General features: G+C 58.6%; 2 protein-coding genes across 2 annotated transcripts; one reads left to right on the top strand and one right to left on the bottom strand.

Moving 5' to 3' along the window:
- The first annotated feature begins 4,535 nt into the window (after positions 1–4,535).
- On the top strand, positions 4,536–10,796 carry Ptov1 (PTOV1 extended AT-hook containing adaptor protein). The gene is made up of 12 exons (XM_051148481.1): positions 4,536–4,706; positions 6,553–6,690; positions 6,789–6,871; positions 6,945–7,002; positions 7,142–7,249; positions 8,565–8,720; positions 9,209–9,298; positions 9,375–9,448; positions 9,538–9,595; positions 9,718–9,822; positions 10,371–10,568; positions 10,654–10,796. Exons 1-12 carry the CDS (start codon positions 4,536–4,538, stop codon positions 10,663–10,665), a joined length of 1,251 nt encoding a protein of 416 aa, XP_051004438.1. The 3' UTR covers positions 10,666–10,796.
- Positions 10,797–11,459: 663 nt separating this feature from the next.
- On the bottom strand, positions 11,460–16,223 carry Pnkp (polynucleotide kinase 3'-phosphatase). Its single transcript, XM_051148480.1, has 16 exons — positions 15,911–16,223; positions 15,383–15,429; positions 14,830–15,129; positions 14,357–14,436; positions 14,214–14,271; positions 13,884–13,991; positions 13,658–13,729; positions 13,212–13,260; positions 13,065–13,135; positions 12,541–12,633; positions 12,365–12,461; positions 12,218–12,279; positions 12,013–12,122; positions 11,827–11,914; positions 11,693–11,754; positions 11,460–11,607 (listed from the first exon to the last, which is right to left on the bottom strand). Exons 1-16 carry the CDS (start codon positions 16,182–16,184, stop codon positions 11,484–11,486), a joined length of 1,695 nt encoding a protein of 564 aa, XP_051004437.1. The 5' UTR covers positions 16,185–16,223; the 3' UTR covers positions 11,460–11,483.
- Between the last annotated feature and the right edge of the window lie 400 nt (positions 16,224–16,623).

The following is a 16,623-nucleotide window of genomic DNA, read 5'->3' as shown; positions in this document are numbered from 1 at the left end:
AGGGGACCCAGGTCCTCTGAAGACACGAAGGCAAGGTGGTGACACAGCCACGCAGCCAGGGTGTGCCCGTGGCTCTGAGACATGCGGTGCTAGGGACTGTGGCGAACCTGCAGCGTGCTGCCCCGTCTGGTGGCCTTCAAAGCAAACCACACACACTGAGGACCAAACAAAATCTGCTGTGGGTCTCATTAGGCCACCATTTTGTGACCTCTGGAAGGAGGAGACTCTGGAGCCAGGACGTAGCCTCGATGGAGACCCACGCGTGAGGCGTGGGCAGGGAGCAGGAAGCTGGAAGAAGCAGTCAGGTTTTGTGAAGGTGAACTGAGTAATCAGTAGGAGAGACAGGGAGGCACCAAGCAGCAGTTCTAGGGAAACATGGGTTTGCTCTCCAAACAAGAGTGGTTGTGGTGAGCCTGGCTGTGGTGGCGCACACCTTTAGTCCCAGCACTTGGGGGGCAGAGGCAGGGGTAGACTCTCTTGAGTCCAGCCTGGTCTACAGAGTGAGTTCCAGGTCAGCCAGGTCTACTACACAGAGAAACCCTGTCTTGGGAGGGAAAATAAAAAGTTTTAAAAAGGAGATAGGAGAAAGGGCTTGGGTGCTAAGAGTGGGTACTGCCTCTGCAGGGGTCACTTCCCAGCACCCACAGCATGTGACTGACAAAACACCTGTGACTTCAGTTCCAGGAGGGACTGACTCCTCTGGCCTCCAGGGACACCTGCGCGCGCGCGCGCACACACACACACACACACACACACACACACACACACACACACACACACACACACAAAGAAAACAATGGTTGAGGCACAGTCTTGTCCTCTGCCACTCAACAGGCTGCCGCCTCAGCCTCACCCTTCCGCATGTCGGTATTGCCCTGTCCCAGAACGCTGAAGGTACAAAGGTTGTCGCATAGCACTCGGGAGCTGCACACACACTGGAAGCAAAACATGGCCAAAGCTCACAAACCAGTGGGAGTTAGCTCCCACTGCAGCCAGCCTGGGAGGGGTGTGGTTTAGGCAAGGGGAGGAGGGGGAAGAGGAGGCAGGGGAGTATTGTTTTTTAAAATTATCTGTATTACCTGTAGGCGTGTCTGCATAGTTCCAGGCCAGCCAAGGAGACCTTGTCTCAGAAACAAGCCAAGGAGTATTTAAGGAATGTTTGTTTCGACGTACACCAAGTCTCTAAAACCTTTTCCTGTTGTCAGAAAGTCCTGAGCCAACAAATGTACTTTTTAGAAAGAAAGGGGGGGAAAAAAGACAAAATGACAGCCTTTTCATATCTCACCTTCTCTTCAGGTCTCAGGCTAGGGGTGTGGTCTCAGGCTATGGGTGTGGCTCAGTGGAGAGCCCCTGGGAGTGTCCCCCAGTGAGGCATGGTGTGTAGTTTTGACTTGCTTGTACACTGTCTCAATTTCTGCCTCAGGCCTGCATCAAGATGTGGCTAGCAACTGTCCAGTTTGTGGCTCGTGAGGTATTTGGGAGGTATTATTATTATTATTTTTATTTATTTTTTTTTTGGGTTTTTCGAGACAGGGTTTCTCTGTGTAGCCTTGGCCATCCTGGACTCACTTTGTAGACCAAGCTGGCCTCGAACTCACAGCGATCCGCCTGCCTCTACCTCCCGAGTGCTGGGACTAAAGGCGTGCGCCTCCATGCCCGGCTGGGAGGTATTATTTTTTATCCTTTTTTCCCCTTTTCTTTTTTTCTTGCTCTGTCGACCAGGCTGGCTTCAAACTCAGAGATCCACTTGCCTCTGCTTCCTGAGTGCTGGAATTAAAGATGTGCACCACCTGTCTGGTGTTCCTTTTGGAAGAAAAATAAAATATAAGCTGGTCTGACCAGGCACCAGCTCCCTAGGGCATACCTGTGGAAAGGCAGATTTGTTCTGGGTCCCAGGATCTGGGGTAGGCTGTAGGGATGGTGACCCCCTATCAGATCAGCAGGTGCATTTCTTCCATTAGGACATATCACACAATGATTAGAAAGCTCATGACCTGCTGGGGCTTTGGAAGGCATAGAGTCCCGGCCAGAAGTGCCAGGTGACTCGTGGTCCTGCAGCGGCAAGGTAAAAATGTGACACGGCAGGGTCTTTGGTTCACTGCTGTGTTCACTTCCTGTATGGGTGCCAAGATGCCCATGTGGAGGTCTGGAGGGTCCAGGGCATCCAACTCGGGCCTGGCAGCCAGCACCTTTACCCGCTGGCCATAGCGCCAGCCCCTGAAGAGCCCCTAGGAGTTAAAGAAGCTGAATCCAGGGAAACCAGGCCGGTGTGGCGATGCTGGCTTGTACTTAACACTTGTGAAGATGAGGCAGGAGGATGTGAGGAGGACCGTGTCTTCCTCGGTCTTTGTTTTAGGGTTCTGATTAGAGCAATGAGGCTGGCTAGGAACCCTGAGGCTTGGAGCAGGGGATGCAGGGAGATGCAGGTCAGGCTCTCCTCACTGCTGCTGCTGAGGGGTGCTCAGACAGATTAGCAGTGGGGCTCTGGGGTGCCTGTAACTGCTCAACTGCAGGTGGAGTCTTCAAACACCCATTGGCCATCTGGCCTTAATCCAGGCTGTATCCTCACTGGCAGCTGGTCATTCTTGCCCATGCCGCTTGTTCCTCAAGGCCGCTGCTGCAGGAACAGAGTGACCCAGTTTGTGTCCACACGTAGCAGCACAGGTTGTGTGATCTCATTTATTCTCTTCCACCCAGGACTGCACAATTTCCATGGCAAGACCCCTTTTTTCTTTTGAGACACTTTTAAAAAAAAAGATTTATTTATTTATTATATATACAGTGCTCTGCCTGCATGTATGCCTGCAGGCCAGAAGAGGGCACCAGATCTCATTTTAGATGGCTGTGAGCCGCCATGTGGTTGCTGGGAATTGAACTCAGGACCTCTGCAAGAGCAGTCAGTGCTTCTTAACCTCTGAGCCCTGCTCTGTTTTCTTGTATTTTGAGACGAGGCCATCATGCTAAATTAGGAAGTGTACTCTTGAATTATCATCTGTGTGCAGATGTGCCACGGGACTCGTGTAGGGGCTCAGGGAGCACTTGGCAGGGGTCGGCTGGCTCCTCCCACCGTGTGGGTTAGAGCGATGGAAACAGGCTGTCAGGCTGCATGGCGGCCAGGGACCTTTACCAGCTAAGCCCTCTGATTGCCACTACCTTCCAGCTTATCTTTTTGTCAATTATAAAACACGGGATTAAATAAAGCCAGCCTACTGCCCAGGGCATTTGTTCCAGCTGACAGACATCAGAGCTTGTGGTTTAAGTGCTGTGAGGGGCCTGATACAATGTGGTCAAAGTACTGTGCCGCCGGGGCGTGGTGGCGGACGCCTTTAATCCCAGCACTCGCCTTTAATCCCAGCACTCGGGAAGCAGAGGCAGGCGGATCGCTGTGAGTTCGAGACCAGCCTGGCCTACAAAGCAAGTACAGGACAGTCAAGGCTACACAGAGAAACCCTGTCTCAAAAAACAAAACAAAACAAAACAAAAGTACTGTGCCGATCAGCCAGGCAGAACAGGGTAGAGTACAAATAGGTTTTCTTGTTTAAAAGAAGGCAGGGGAGAACGTATAGCCCGCAAGAGGCCATAAATTCAAATCTCAGTAGCCTATAGATAGCTCAACAGCCAAGTGTGGTAGTGCACACCTCTAATAAAGGTGTGAATACGGGAGGCCCTGGACTTAGAGGTCAGCCAGGGCTCTACAACGCCAAGCACTTGTATTAATTTGAGCTCAGGCACTCTCAGGCTAGACAATATCACAGGTGAAAAACCAACCGAAGCAAGAAGTACCATAGCACACTCCTTTCATATCACGACAGTGAGTGATCTGGCAGAGGCAACTGCTGGGAGGCGCAGGGGACAGTGGGCGGACCCTGGGCAAATGGACGTGCAGCTAGGCCTGGCCTCTTGGTCACTCCCAGGCCGCGCGAGGCCCGCCGGGAGTTGTATTCTCAGTCCCTTGCCACCTCACCGCCTCCGAGATGCGAGAACGCCCGCTTCCTTCATCTACCCCTCCGCCTATTGGTAGGCGCCGTCGCACCGCCCATGATCCCGTGTACCGCCTTCTGTCCCTCCAGCAATGACGACTTGGTGCTGTACCATCAACCCGAGCTCAGAGGAACAGTTTTTCCCTCTTGTCAGTTCCAAGTCTGAAATCCTCCCTCGCTGACCTTCTTGGTGCGCCCCAGCCACACCCCCTCAGGTCCTCCATCAGCGTTTGTCACCGCTGGCCCCGCCTCTCCCCTCCGGAGTCAATTGGTTGGCGCCCGCTCCTCTTCTCCCCGGGCGTCGGTCCGGCTCCCGGCTCCCCCTTCTCTTCCACGTTGGTAGGCGCCAGCTACCCCCGCCCCAGCCTCGCGTTGGTTGGCGCCGGGCTCCCCCGTCCGCCGCAGTGGTTCGGCCGCGGCGACCCCTCGGCGGCGCGTCCCCCGCCGCGGTCCCGCTCCGCGTCTTCCCGAAGCCGCGCGCCCGTGCCCGTCGGTCGGCGGACCCGCAGCTCCCCCTCCCCCGCCCCCCGTGAGGCCCGCGGCCTCCCGCCCGCCATGGTCCGCCCGCGCCGTGCCCCGCACCGCTCCGGTGCCGGGGGTCCCCTCGGAGGTCGCGGCCGGCCACCGCGGCCTCTGGTCGTGCGCGCCGTGCGCTCGCGTTCCTGGCCCGCTGTCCCCCGAGGCCCGCAGCCGCCGCGGATCCGGGCCCGCTCGGCCCCTCCCATGGTGAGTCCCCCCCGGCCTGCTTCCAGAGCCTTCCACGCACGCCCCGCCCCGCCGCCCCTCCCCTGGCGGGTGCCTTTGTCCACGGCACCCACAGGCCACCCGCGGGAGGGCGCACCCGGGGTCCCGGATCAGCCCTCGGTCCGCTCCGGGCTCACCCCTTTGTTGCGCGGCGGGCTGGGCGGGGGGCGGGGTACGGAGGCGGGGCGGGTTCGGATTACTGCTGACCGCGCGGCGGCTGCACACGCGCGCGCGGGGGGCGCCTGGGGTGCATGCTTGTGTTTTCCAATTGCAAAGTTGCTCCTCGGCCGGCCTCCGGGTCTGGAAATACGCGAGGCGGCCGGCGGAGGAGCCCGGCGTATACACGCGCAGCCAGCTGTTGCTCGCGGGGGCGTTGTCGTCCCCCACCCCCACCCCACCCGGGGCCAGATGTTGACTGTGGACAGTCCCTCTATTTGCATGTCCGCCCCGCGGTGAGCCCAGACCTTAAGGCTTAAAGTAAACAAACATTCAGCCCTGTAGTTAATGGAGCTGTCACCTCTTTGTCCACACTGGAAACGTGCGCGCACTTTCTAGAGACGTTGAGGTTTTCTTTGGGCAACTAATCTGCCTATTGTGATGGTTGACTTGCGGCCACACCTGCGCATGCTTGGTCTGTGGAGAGCTTATTCCCTGGCTTGGCTCAGACCACTTCTGTACCCTGTGACGACGCTGCCCCCAGCGGAGCTTGAGGCGGGTCAGCCCCTTGGATCACCTGAGGAACGCAGACACACCCTCGCAGTAGCCTGAAGCTTTCCCTCGGTGTTTGACGCTGCTCCTAGGGTCCAGATGCGTTTCTTCCACACAAATACGACTTCGTTTTGCCATTCAGTGTGCAGCAACTCGGGCATGCGGGGACGTGTACATAACTTGGGAGCCGCCGCGCTTCCTAGTGTGTCCCCCTGCATACAGGTGTTCATGGGGGTGCAGGCAAACACGTCATCTCAATGGTTATCCCCACCCCACACTTGAATAGGGTGGGATTCTGTTTGGGTCCCTAAGTGTGTTTACCTGATTTTCACTTAGGCCTGTCTGTGTTGTGTGGTTCACACGCAGCCTCGTGTGGCCGCTTGTGGTTTTTGTCTCAAGGCACGTGCAGGCCAGGCAGCCTCGGTGCCTGTTGGCCGCAATCCCGAGGGCTTGGTGCTACAGGGCTGTATTCATCAGGAAGGCCCCGCAGCAGGGATAAGTGAGGACCTAGGCTGTTCTGCTACTTAAGACGCCAGGAGGACACTCTCTGGTTTGTCATCACGCAGGGTGCTTAACAATGCGCCACATCAGCACTGATGCTTATCAGAGGGTCCCTGACCTGGAGGCACACACGGTTCAGACTGTTCAAAGGCTGTCCAGGAGGCTGGTTGTTTTGTTTCATTTGAAATGCTTGGTGGAAGAGAGTTTAGCTTGCAGCCTGGGGGAGGGAGCATATTGTGGCTTTGCTTGGCACCCTCGTTCAGGTAGCCTCTGGGCTCCCTCCAGTCTCCCTATTTTCCTCCAGGATGCTCTTTTTACTTGGTTTCTGGTCCCTTCCTCCTTGGTCCTCAGAGAAGGCCACCATTTGTGGGACGCTCCTCTGGGGTGGGGTGGGGTGGAACAGTGGCCTTAGGGTACAGCCCTGAGCACTGGGATGCTGCCCACAGTTTTCTGACAGATTGCTCTAAGGGGTGTTGAGGATAGCCAGCTTTGAGGCGTTGGCTGCGGGGGAAGAGATTGGGGCCTGGAGTGTGTATCAGGGCACTGGGTCGGCACCTGAGGGTGTCAGAGTTGGAGTGGCCCGACACGAATGACACGAGGATTCTCCCCTCTGCGGCAGGAAGGTGCTCGAGTCTTTGGGGCCCTGGGGCCTATTGGGCCCTCGTCACCTGGGCTGTCTCTCGGGGGACTTGCAGTGAATGAACACCGGCTCAGCAACAAGCTGCTGGCCTGGAGTGGCGTGCTGGAGTGGCAGGAGGTGAGCCTGGCCGCCCGCCCCCCAAATCCCTGAGTCAGTGCAGGGTGTGGGTGGCCTGGGCACTGTGCTGAGTCCTCCCCACCCCCTCCCGCCCGCAGAAGCGGAGACCCTTCTCGGACTCCACAGCAAAGCTCAAGCGCACCCTGCCCTGCCAGGCCTACGTGAACAGGGGCGAGAACCTGTGAGTGTGGGAGTGGGCAGCCCGGGGCGGCCTAGGATACAGGGAATGGCTTCTGATGCACCCCCTACTGCAGGGAGACGGACCAGTGGCCCCAGAAGTTGATCATGCAGCTCATCCCTCAGCAGCTGCTGGTGAGACCAGTGGGACTGTGTCCCGCCCCCAAGCCCTGGCCCCACCCACGTGACCCTAGCCCCAGCCCCAGAAGTTCCCCCCCCAGGATCTCCCCACACTTGCCTCACTGTGATCAGTGGCTCCCCTTGTCACCCACAGACCACACTGGGCCCCCTCTTCCGAAACTCTCAGCTGGCCCAGTTCCACTTCACCAACAGAGACTGTGACTCCCTGAAGGGTCTCTGCCGCATCATGGGCAACGGCTTCGTGAGTGGGAGTGGGGGGCCATGGGATGGGGTGGGACCTAGTTCTGCCCTGTAACAGGAGTCTTCCTGTGTCCCTTGAGTGGTCACCCCAGGACTTTGGTGGGGTGGGGCTGTGAAGCAACAGGCATAGGCGCCTACGGGCTGGCCAGAGTACATACCACTCCCGTCCACTGCCTGTGAACTGGAGCCCAGGCTTTGCTTCTCAGGGCCCGTGTGTTTGGGGAGGGCAGGGCGGTGTCACCTGGTGGCCAGCCTCTATGGTCGTGGACCCAGTCTGAGGTCACTGGACTGCAGCAGGTGGCAGTACAGGGTGGGAGGAAGTCACCAGCTCACGCACACAGAGGATTGGACTCCAGATTCCTCGTGCCCAGCTCTGCCTTAGGCTGGTACCCCCCCCCCCCCACTTGACCACCTCCCAAGAGCTGTCCCTTTGGCTGCAACCTAGTGCCAGCAGCAGCTTGTCTGGGGCAGTTTCCCAGAGCTGCGCCCTGGGGTCCGGAGAATTAGTCCAGAAGGCTAGCCCCTGCATCCCGGCTCAGGACAGGGTAGCCTGCAGGTAGCCATCCTCCCACTGAGGAGAGAGTGGTACCTAGTCATAGCCCTGTAGTGGTCACTATGCTATCGCTCTCTCACAAATGGGGAAACTGGGATCCTAGGATGGGAAGTGGCTTGCCTTGGGTGGCACAGCAGCCTGGCCTGCTACCTGCTCTCTAAAAACATAAGGATTGATATTCTTTATTTATTTATTTAACTTGTGGTGTGTGTGTCGTGTGTGTCGTGTGTGTGCCTGGGGCTGCGGAAACTAGAAGAGGCCATCAGATCCCATGGGATTGAATGGAAGGTTGTGAACTGCCGGGTGGGTGCTGGGAACCAGAGCAAACGAGAGCAGAGGCTGCTCAGCAGAGAAGGGAGGGGCACAGCTACACAGGGGCCTTGACTCCCTCGCTGTTCGTTGCCCTGGACATCAGTCATCAGGGGTAAGGTACACAGAGTGGTTTGCCTGCTCTTGGGAAAGCCTTGCTTGAGCTGTACTTGGGCAAGTCTGGGCCTCCAAGCAAAGACAGATTCTCAGTGAGGAGGCTTAGGCCGTGACCTGCAGCCCTGTCCCCACAGGCAGAGGCTCACGCCCTGACCTGCAGCCCTGTCCTCACAGTGAGGAGGCTTAGGCCGTGACCTGCAGCCCTGTCCCCACAGGCAGAGGCTCACGCCCTGACCTGCAGCCCTGTCCTCACAGTGAGGAGGCTCAGGCCCTGACCTGCAGCCCTGTCCCCACACTGAGGAGGCTCAGGCCCTGACCTGTAGCCCTGTCCCCACAGGCGGGCTGTATGCTCTTCCCCCACATTTCTCCTTGCGAGGTGCGTGTGCTCATGCTCCTGTACTCGTCCAAGAAGAAGATCTTCATGGGCCTCATCCCCTACGACCAGAGCGGCTTCGTCAACGCCATACGGCAGGTCATCACCACCCGCAAACAGGTGTGCCAGCTGAGTGCAGCCTGGCCCTGGCCCGCAGCTGGTAGACCGACTGCATGTGCCTGGTGTAGGGTGTGATGTGAAGGCAGGCGTGGGGGGCAGCAGGGGAGCTGAGAGGAGGCAGTGGCACACCCACACAGGGTTTGATGGAGAAGGCTTCGAAGGGTATGGGTCCTGGGTGTAGAGGCCTTTTGTAGCACAGGAGTGGGCTGGCAGGTTTGGCCTCTGGAGGGTAACCATGGGTCTTGGGGCTCGACTGCAAGATGTTAGGGATCCTTCTCAGAGGCCTGCTAGCTACTTAGGTAGCTGGGGGCCTGTGCACCACCCAGGGCCTGAGCCTTGTCTGGGCCACTTGGATGCACAGACAATTAGTTGGCAGTGAAGGCAGGATCAGTCTTCGGCCCACTGGGGTCGAAGTCAGGGCTGCAGCCAGCTAGTGGGAAAGCCTTGAGTTGAAGCTGCTGGCGGTATGGTGGTGTCCTGTCCCACAGGCCGTGGGCCCTGGAGGCGTGCACTCTGGACCTGTTCAGATCGTCAACAACAAATTCCTGGCGTGGAGCGGTGTCATGGAGTGGCAGGAGGTGAGCTGCGGGGGCTGTGTGGGCTGCCGGCCCTGTGCTGCCTTCCGCTGAAGTGCTCTCTCGCTCTGCCCCAAAGCCCAGGCCTGAGCCCAATAGTCGGTCCAAGCGGTGGCTGCCGTCCCACATCTACGTGAACCAAGGGGAGATCCTGTGAGTAGGGTGAGGTGGGGTGGGCACGCTGGCAGTGCAGGCCCTGGGGGAGGCCCTGACTGACTGACAGCTGCTGTCTCGTGTGGCAGGAGGACGGATCAGTGGCCACGGAAGCTCTTCATGCAACTCATTCCTCAGCAGTTGCTGGTGAGGGTGCAGGGGACCCCAGGCTGGGGGCGGGAAGGTGACCCTCTGGTGGGCCGGTGCACAGTCTGCTCCTGGCTTCCACAGCGAGCCAGGGTTCAGCGGTGGTGTGGGCCTTCCCACAGACCACGCTAGTGCCGCTGTTCCGGAACTCACGCCTGGTACAGTTCCACTTCACTAAGGACATGGAGACCCTGAAGAGCCTGTGTCGGATCATGGACAACGGCTTTGTGAGTGGAGGGAGCAGGGGAGAGGCAGACTAGTGCAGCTACTTGTGGAAGCTGTGGCGGGGCCTGTGTCTGCTGCAGCAGAGCATCTTCCATGTTTGCGTGCTCAGTTCCACCCAGCCCTCTTGCCTTCACGGGAGAACTGAGGCCCCCGGCTTGTTGTCAATACATGGAGACTTTATACCAGATAGCCCTGACCCCAGCTGGGTGCCAGACTGCCAACCGCAGCAAGCACTTCAGCTTGGTCCAGAATTCCCCGGGGAATTTGGAAGGTCTGAGCCCCCAAGATCCAGCTCTATGGCTTTATTTTCTTGAGTAGGTGATCCCAGTGCTGGAACTAGTGAGGGTACCTCAGGACCTTCTTGGGGAGCCCTTGGTTACTGTTCCTGTTACATAGTCAGGGGCTGAGTCTCCAGTGTAAAAGAGTGGGGCCACCACCTAACAGGGTGAGGCCTGCCATTAGGGAGCCCTTAGGCTTGGGCACAGCTGTTCCCAGATGGGCTGCCTTATGGTGTGTGGGTGAGTGAGTGTCTGACTTGGGCCGCCATCAGGCGGGCTGCGTGCACTTCTCCTACAAGGCCTCCTGTGAGGTGCGCGTCCTTATGCTTCTATACTCCTCGGAGAAAAAGATCTTCATCGGCCTCATCCCGCACGACCAGAGCAACTTTGTCAACGGCATCCGTCGTGTCATCGCCAACCAGCAGCAGGTCCTACAGCGAAGTCTGGAGCAGGAGCAACAGCAGCGAGGGGTGAGGCTGGCTCTGCCCGGCATGCACCACTGGGCCCGGCCACTGGCTGCCGTCTTCTGAACTTGTCTGGCTTCTTTCTCTGCAGATGGGTGGCTAGTGGACTCCCAGGCTGGGCGGGCCACAGTTCCCAGGCGAGGCCCCAGTGGAGACTGGTGAGCAGCACTTGTGTTTGCGGGAAGCAGCAGGGTGGCCCTGGCCTTAAGGAGACCCACTGCATGAGGCACTGCCTCCTGGTACAAGTACCCCTGCCAAGGGACGGATGCCAGGGCCACAGCGTAGGGGGTAGGGTGCAGTTTCACTAGTAGAAGCCACCCTCCCACTGCCTCCCAGGTCAGATGCTTCTGAGCAGGGGCTTCTGGGAACTGTACCTGCCCAGCAACCTGGAGGACAGCGTCCTGAGGTCTCCCAAGGATGGTCCTTGCCCCTGTATGTTTCCCTAATAAAGCCTTTTAACCCACATGCTATCCCCTCCTGCTAATTCTGTGTTCAGTACAAGATGGTTGTGTTTCCAGGTGACACCATGAGGGTCCACCCACAAGTAGAGGGCTGCTAAACCTGGCAGTTTGGGGGACCTGTGCTATTGGACCATCTCTACAAGTAGGTCAGGCTACAGTTAACCCACACGAAGCCTTTCTTTGACACATTTATAATCTGCTGCACCTGGTCAGATACAACATTCTGAGAGTCCAGTCTCAGGTCCAGTGTCCCACAGCTGGGTTCAGATAACCTCTCATTGACCGATGTGTCAGGTCACGGTTCCCCCCATGGCTGCCCACATCCCCAGGCCAGGTGTGCTGGCTGCAGGGAAGCCCCTTGGGAAGCCCAAGCTCAGTGCAGACCACCACGGCACCCACTTTGCCTCCCACAACCCCAGCGAGGTGGCCCAGCAGAGCAGTGGCAGCGTTTATTGTGGGCTCAGCCCTCCAGAAACTGGCAGTACAGTCGCTGCAGCGCGGGGTCCAGATGCGCCCGGAGCCGGAATGGAACCTGAAGGATCTCCAGGAAGCCCTCAGCCAGAGTGGGTGGCTCAAACTGCTTCCTGTGAGATGGGGGGGGTGGGGGGGGTGGTGGTGAGGCTCTGCACCCCAACCCCTGGACCCTCCAGCCCCCCAGAACCCCTGGACCTGTAGCTGAACATGACCATGTCTGACACTGGCACATGCGAGGGGTCCGTCATTTCTCGGAACTGCAAAAAGAGACACAAGTCAGAAGGGAGGGGAGGGGAGAGGGTGGGGCGGGACCAGAAGGTGTGGCTCACCCTGTTGTTGTGGCGAGCCTGCTCTAGTGTGGCACAGAAGTTGAAGCAGCGACAGGGCACACCTGCATCTTTGGCGCACTGGATGTACCTGTGGAGGCAATGCTGCCGTCAGTGCCACCTAGCACACTTGTCACTGCCACCTAGCACACTTGGTGCCCCCCCACCCCAACCACAGGGTCCCAGTACCTAGCCCGACTTGGGACATCTGGGTTAGTGTTGTCAATCACGACTCGCTTCCCCTGCCTCAGTGCTGCCTGGCATGAGCTCACACAGCGCTGCCACGAGCCCAACGTGTCCTGTGGGACCCAGGGCAGGTCACAGTTGGTCTGGGGAAACCCCCGCCCCCAACCCTGGAAAAGCACTGCAGGAGGGTGGGGTGCAGGCTCCTCACTCTGTTCACGTGGACATATCCCGCAGACACCAGATGCTCCTGCATGAAGGTGGACTTGCCGGCTGTGGGGCAGTGTAAGCCATCAGCTAGTGCCCGGGAGCCCAGGGGGAGCCCGGGGGAGCCAGGGGCCGGGCTGAGGCTTCTCACCCCCAGGGAATCCTACTGCGACCACCACCTCTGGGTTGGGGCTCAGGAGGAAGCTGGACTCTGGGAGATAGAGGGGCCCAGCACTGGAGATGGTCCTCTGGCAGGGGAAAAAAATGGGGGTGTGAGCCCAGGGAGCTAGTCAGGGGCTCCTCACCCCTTTTCCCTTTGGGTCTCACCGGGTCAAAGGCTGGGAGCTCAAAGCGGGCTGCTGGCCACTTAAGGAAGAATTCTTCAGGGGTGGCAAAAGGCAGGCCAACGTTAAGGGCAAACTGGGGGAGGAAGCAGAGGTCAGAAGGGTTCAGAGGTGGGTTTAGGGGGGACAGACACCAGGCTTATGAGGCAGTATGGCAGAGGCGAGTTTGGGGGGGCAGACACCAGGCTTATGAGGCAGTATGGCAGAGGCGGGTTTGGGGGGGCAGACACCAGGCTTACGAGGCGGTGTGGCAGAGGCGGGTTTGGGGGGGCAGACACCAGGCTTATGAGGCAGTATGGCAGAGGCGGGTTTGGGGGGACCCCAGGCTTATGAGGCGGTGTGGCAGAGGCGGGTTTGGGGGGACCCCAGGCTTATGAGGCGGTGTGGCAGAGGCGGGTTTGGGGGGGCCCCAGGCTTACGAGGCGGTGTGGCAGAGGCGGGTTTGGGGGGACCCCAGGCTTACGAGGCGGTGTGGCAGAGGCGGGTTTGGGGGGACCCCAGGCTTACAAGGCGGTCTGCACAGGAAAAGTCTTTCTTCTTTCTCCCCGGGGCCCAGTGGGCTGGGCGGCCTGCTGCATCTGTAAAGGGAGGGCAATCCTGTCCACTGCTGAGCCCAGAGGGTTTCTGATGCTCCCAAAAGCCTGTGTCTCTCACCTCCCACGAAGACACTGTCCCTGATGGAGATGGACACGCCCTCGTTGGCCTGCAGAGAGAGGCAGAGAAGACCTTCTCCATTAAGGACAGTAGAGGGGGTGGCTGGACCAAAAATAAAAGAGCATTGCTCAGAGTGTCCCACCTGCTGTGGCGTCTAGAGAGCGCACATCCCACAGCCCTTACTCCCTGCTCTCCCCACTTGAAGCCTGAAGATCCGCTTTCCTGCATCTGCACGCTCCTACCCATGGGCAACTTCTTTCTCATTCTGTTTCCTGTGTCCCTGATACCCACCAGACTTTCCCCCTCAACCCCGAGCATCTCTGATTACCTAACACTGCCTCAGACCTCGCAGAGGCTGGACCTGGCTCCCTGACCCCCCACCCCCACCCCAGCACCTCTAGGCATTCACAATGGCCACCTGTGTGGTGACACAGGAGGCCGCTCACCTGCTCCTGCAGATGGTCCCACATGCCACTCACTGGTTTTCGGTTTAGACCTGCATGCGTTGCCACCAGCACCTATGGAGGTGGCCAGGCCAGTGTCCTTAGTGCCCCCTTGGGATCTCCGAGGACAGTTTCTGTCAGCATGGGCCCCAGCCAAGGCTTCCACCCCACACCCTGGCATGCACCCTCTGGGTCCCATATAACCCCTAAGTGTCCCTTCTGGCTGTACCTGAAATGGGACCCCCAGCTTCTCCAACACAGCCTCCACCTTGGCCTTGAACACCTCTGCTGACAGCTTCCCTCGCCCAATGCCCATTTGGTTGGTGAAGATAACCAGCTGGGGATGGACAAGCACATGCTGAAGCTCCCTCACCACTGCATGTGTGGGCACACACACCTGTCCATGTACACACATGCCCACACTGACACATGTCCATGCACACACGCACTCGCACACATCCATGCACGTGCACATGCACACACAGCACAGGCCCCCGCACCCTGGAGCCCTTGGAGCCCAGCACACACCGGCGCACACACTGCGTGCACACCAGCACACCTTATAGCCCTCGGCACCCAGCTCCTGCAGCTTCTTCGGAATCTCCGGGTACAGCATCCTAAGGTTGGTGAGAAGCAGCGGGTGACACGTAGCCTAAAGGACTCCGGGCTCTCGACCCAGCCTCTTCCCATGTCCCACCTCACCTCCAGTCACTAGGGCTAGTGGGGAAGACCTTTCCAGAGCGGGTGGTGATGAGGGTCCCATCTAGGTCAAAGGCAGCCACCTGGTAGCACCAATAACAGGGACAGCATTACCGTCATCTCTGAGCCCAGCCTTTTGGTACTGGGCTCACAGAGTGTGCGCGACTGAGGGAGGGGAGGATGCAGTGCAGTAGCTCACTGATCCTGTGTCCTGCACTCCCTGCTTTGCAGTCCTTAATGGGGACCAGTGTCTCACCCGCCTTTTCCCCCTGAGCATCTCCTTGGAGGATTAGCAGCCCAGAAAGAGCAGAGGAGTTTGCTGGGAGAGTTGGAGGGATGACTCAGTAGTTAGTTCACACACGTCAGGTGGCTCTAACTGCCAGTAACTACGACTCCAGGGCACCCAAAGCTCTCTGCAGCCACCTGAGTGCATATGGTACATACAAAATCATGCTGGGCTGTGGTGGTGGCCTCACCTTGCCCCGAGGTTTCACCCCAGATGGTGTAAACACCAGTAAGTTCTTTAGGCTCTCCCAGCCAGGGGATGACTTCTGCATCCGCTTTTTCTGAGGCTCAGCGTCCTCCCCCTCCTCTGTAGCCACAGGAGGCGTGCCTGGAGGAGTCTCCGGCTGGGTTCCGGGTGTGCTGATCTCTTCCCAACGCAGGGTCAGGGGGTATAGGCCATTAACCAGATAAAGGATGTCCCCCAAGCTCAGAGAGCCAGACAATCCTGGCTTCAACTCCTGGACCCCGACAGTTGATGGGTTAACCCCCAGCTGCAAAGAAGGGAGGAGGGCCTCGTGTTGGCTCTGCCCCTCAGGGAACGCCTCCCCACCTCGTCCAATACCCCATTTCCAGGGAGACCCGCACTCCTCCCGCCTAGTCACTTCGTGCCACTAATCACAACTTCGAAAGGTTATATACAGGCTTCCAGTCTGGCCCGGTGGAAAAGGGGAAAGCTGACCAGTCTTCGCGATCCACCCAGCCTCTCTCCCAAGTCCTTGCTACCCGCCGTTGAGACACTGGTACCTGTTTCACTGCCACTGTCCGGGTCTCAGGGTCTGCAACCAGCTCCACTGAGGGTAAGGGGGTGGAGTCAGGGTTTACATCACGCGCGGGGGCGTGGTCAGCTGTAGACTACAACTTGCTCATTGATGCTAGAGGCAATTTCTTCCTTCCTCCCCCCTCCCCCAACACGGGGCCTCAAGTAGCCCAAGATAGCCTAGAACTCGCTACCTACTGGCAGCTGGCCTGGAGCTGGTTTTCATGCATCTCCCACCCAAGGGCCTGGAGGACAGATGTGTCTCACCCCCGGCCTGAGGCCGTTTATTCCTCAATAGGACCGGGTCCATCACTTGTAGAGACCAGATTCCCTAGGACTGCTAGAGACCTAGGCTGCCCTCAGGACAGGTATTTTATCTGTAAGATAGACCGTGAGCATCCTCCTCCGCACGGCGACAATCTCCGGATCCGTTCCGTCCCTCACCTAAGGCTTCATCTAGCACAAGCTTAGCTCCCCTGCAGCGCTCGCGGCCGCAGATCCACTTCCGCGCCCACCTTGCTTTCGGGAGCACTTCCGGTCCGTCACCTGGGTCAGGGGGCCCCGACCAAGGACTAGAGCTCGGCCATCCGACGGCAGGAATATAGGGGGGGCTCCCCCGGCGGGGCTCTGCAGCCACAGGCGGCCCCGGGATCCAAGCTGTGACATCCCTGTTTGCTGCGAGGGGGAACGGACTGACTGCTGAGCTCGCCCGGCATACAACAACGATCCGCCGCCGGAAGTCCTGCTTTCCCAATAAGAGTCGCTCCGGAAATCCCTCCCCTTGCCCATGGGCGGGCTCGACGTTTCCCGGGCTACTACAGCGGTTCCCATCGTAGATAGTGAGGATCGCTTAGACTTCGGGTCGCTTCTGAATTTATTCCAAAGCTCAGCACTGTGGAAAGACTGTCGGAGCGAGGGGGTGCGGCGGACCCGTGGGCACTAGATCCCTAGGCTTTGCTACTTGGTTTTGCTTGTTTTCTGAGATGGGGTCTCAGAATGTAGCCATGTTCACCTGTGTAAGTTGGAGGCCAGTTTGGTCTGCATAGCGAGCTCCAGGCCAGGCAGGACTGCATAGTGACACCCTGCCCCCACCGCCAAGCAACCAACCAAACAAGAGGACGTCGCTCTCCGGTGGAAAACCTAAACAATGTATCCTCTTTTCCTGAAAGATAAACTCAAGTACATACAATCCCAGCTGAGGTCACCCCGGGGAACCACCGAGTTTATT

The sequence above is a fragment of the Acomys russatus genome, chromosome 7 (genome assembly GCF_903995435.1).
Source record: "Acomys russatus chromosome 7, mAcoRus1.1, whole genome shotgun sequence".
NCBI classification, from domain to species: Eukaryota; Metazoa; Chordata; class Mammalia; order Rodentia; family Muridae; genus Acomys; species Acomys russatus.
This window is presented reverse-complemented; position numbering and strand designations above follow the sequence as displayed.

Coding starts and splice junctions, on each gene's coding strand:
- Pnkp (XM_051148480.1), bottom strand. CDS start 16,184: ATGGGCAAGGGGAGGGATTTCCGGAGCGACTCTTATTGGGAAAGCAGG. Junction 14,437..14,829: donor GGGTGAAACCTCGGGGCAAG/GTGAGGCCACCA, acceptor TGGTGCTACCAG/GTGGCTGCCTTTGACCTAGA. Junction 13,261..13,657: donor GGGACCATCTGCAGGAGCAG/GTGAGCGGCCTC, acceptor CTCTCTCTGCAG/GCCAACGAGGGCGTGTCCAT.
- Ptov1 (XM_051148481.1), top strand. CDS start 4,536: ATGGTCCGCCCGCGCCGTGCCCCGCACCGCTCCGGTGCCGGGGGTCCC. Junction 7,250..8,564: donor GCATCATGGGCAACGGCTTC/GTGAGTGGGAGT, acceptor CTGTCCCCACAG/GCGGGCTGTATGCTCTTCCC. Junction 9,299..9,374: donor GTGTCATGGAGTGGCAGGAG/GTGAGCTGCGGG, acceptor TCTGCCCCAAAG/CCCAGGCCTGAGCCCAATAG.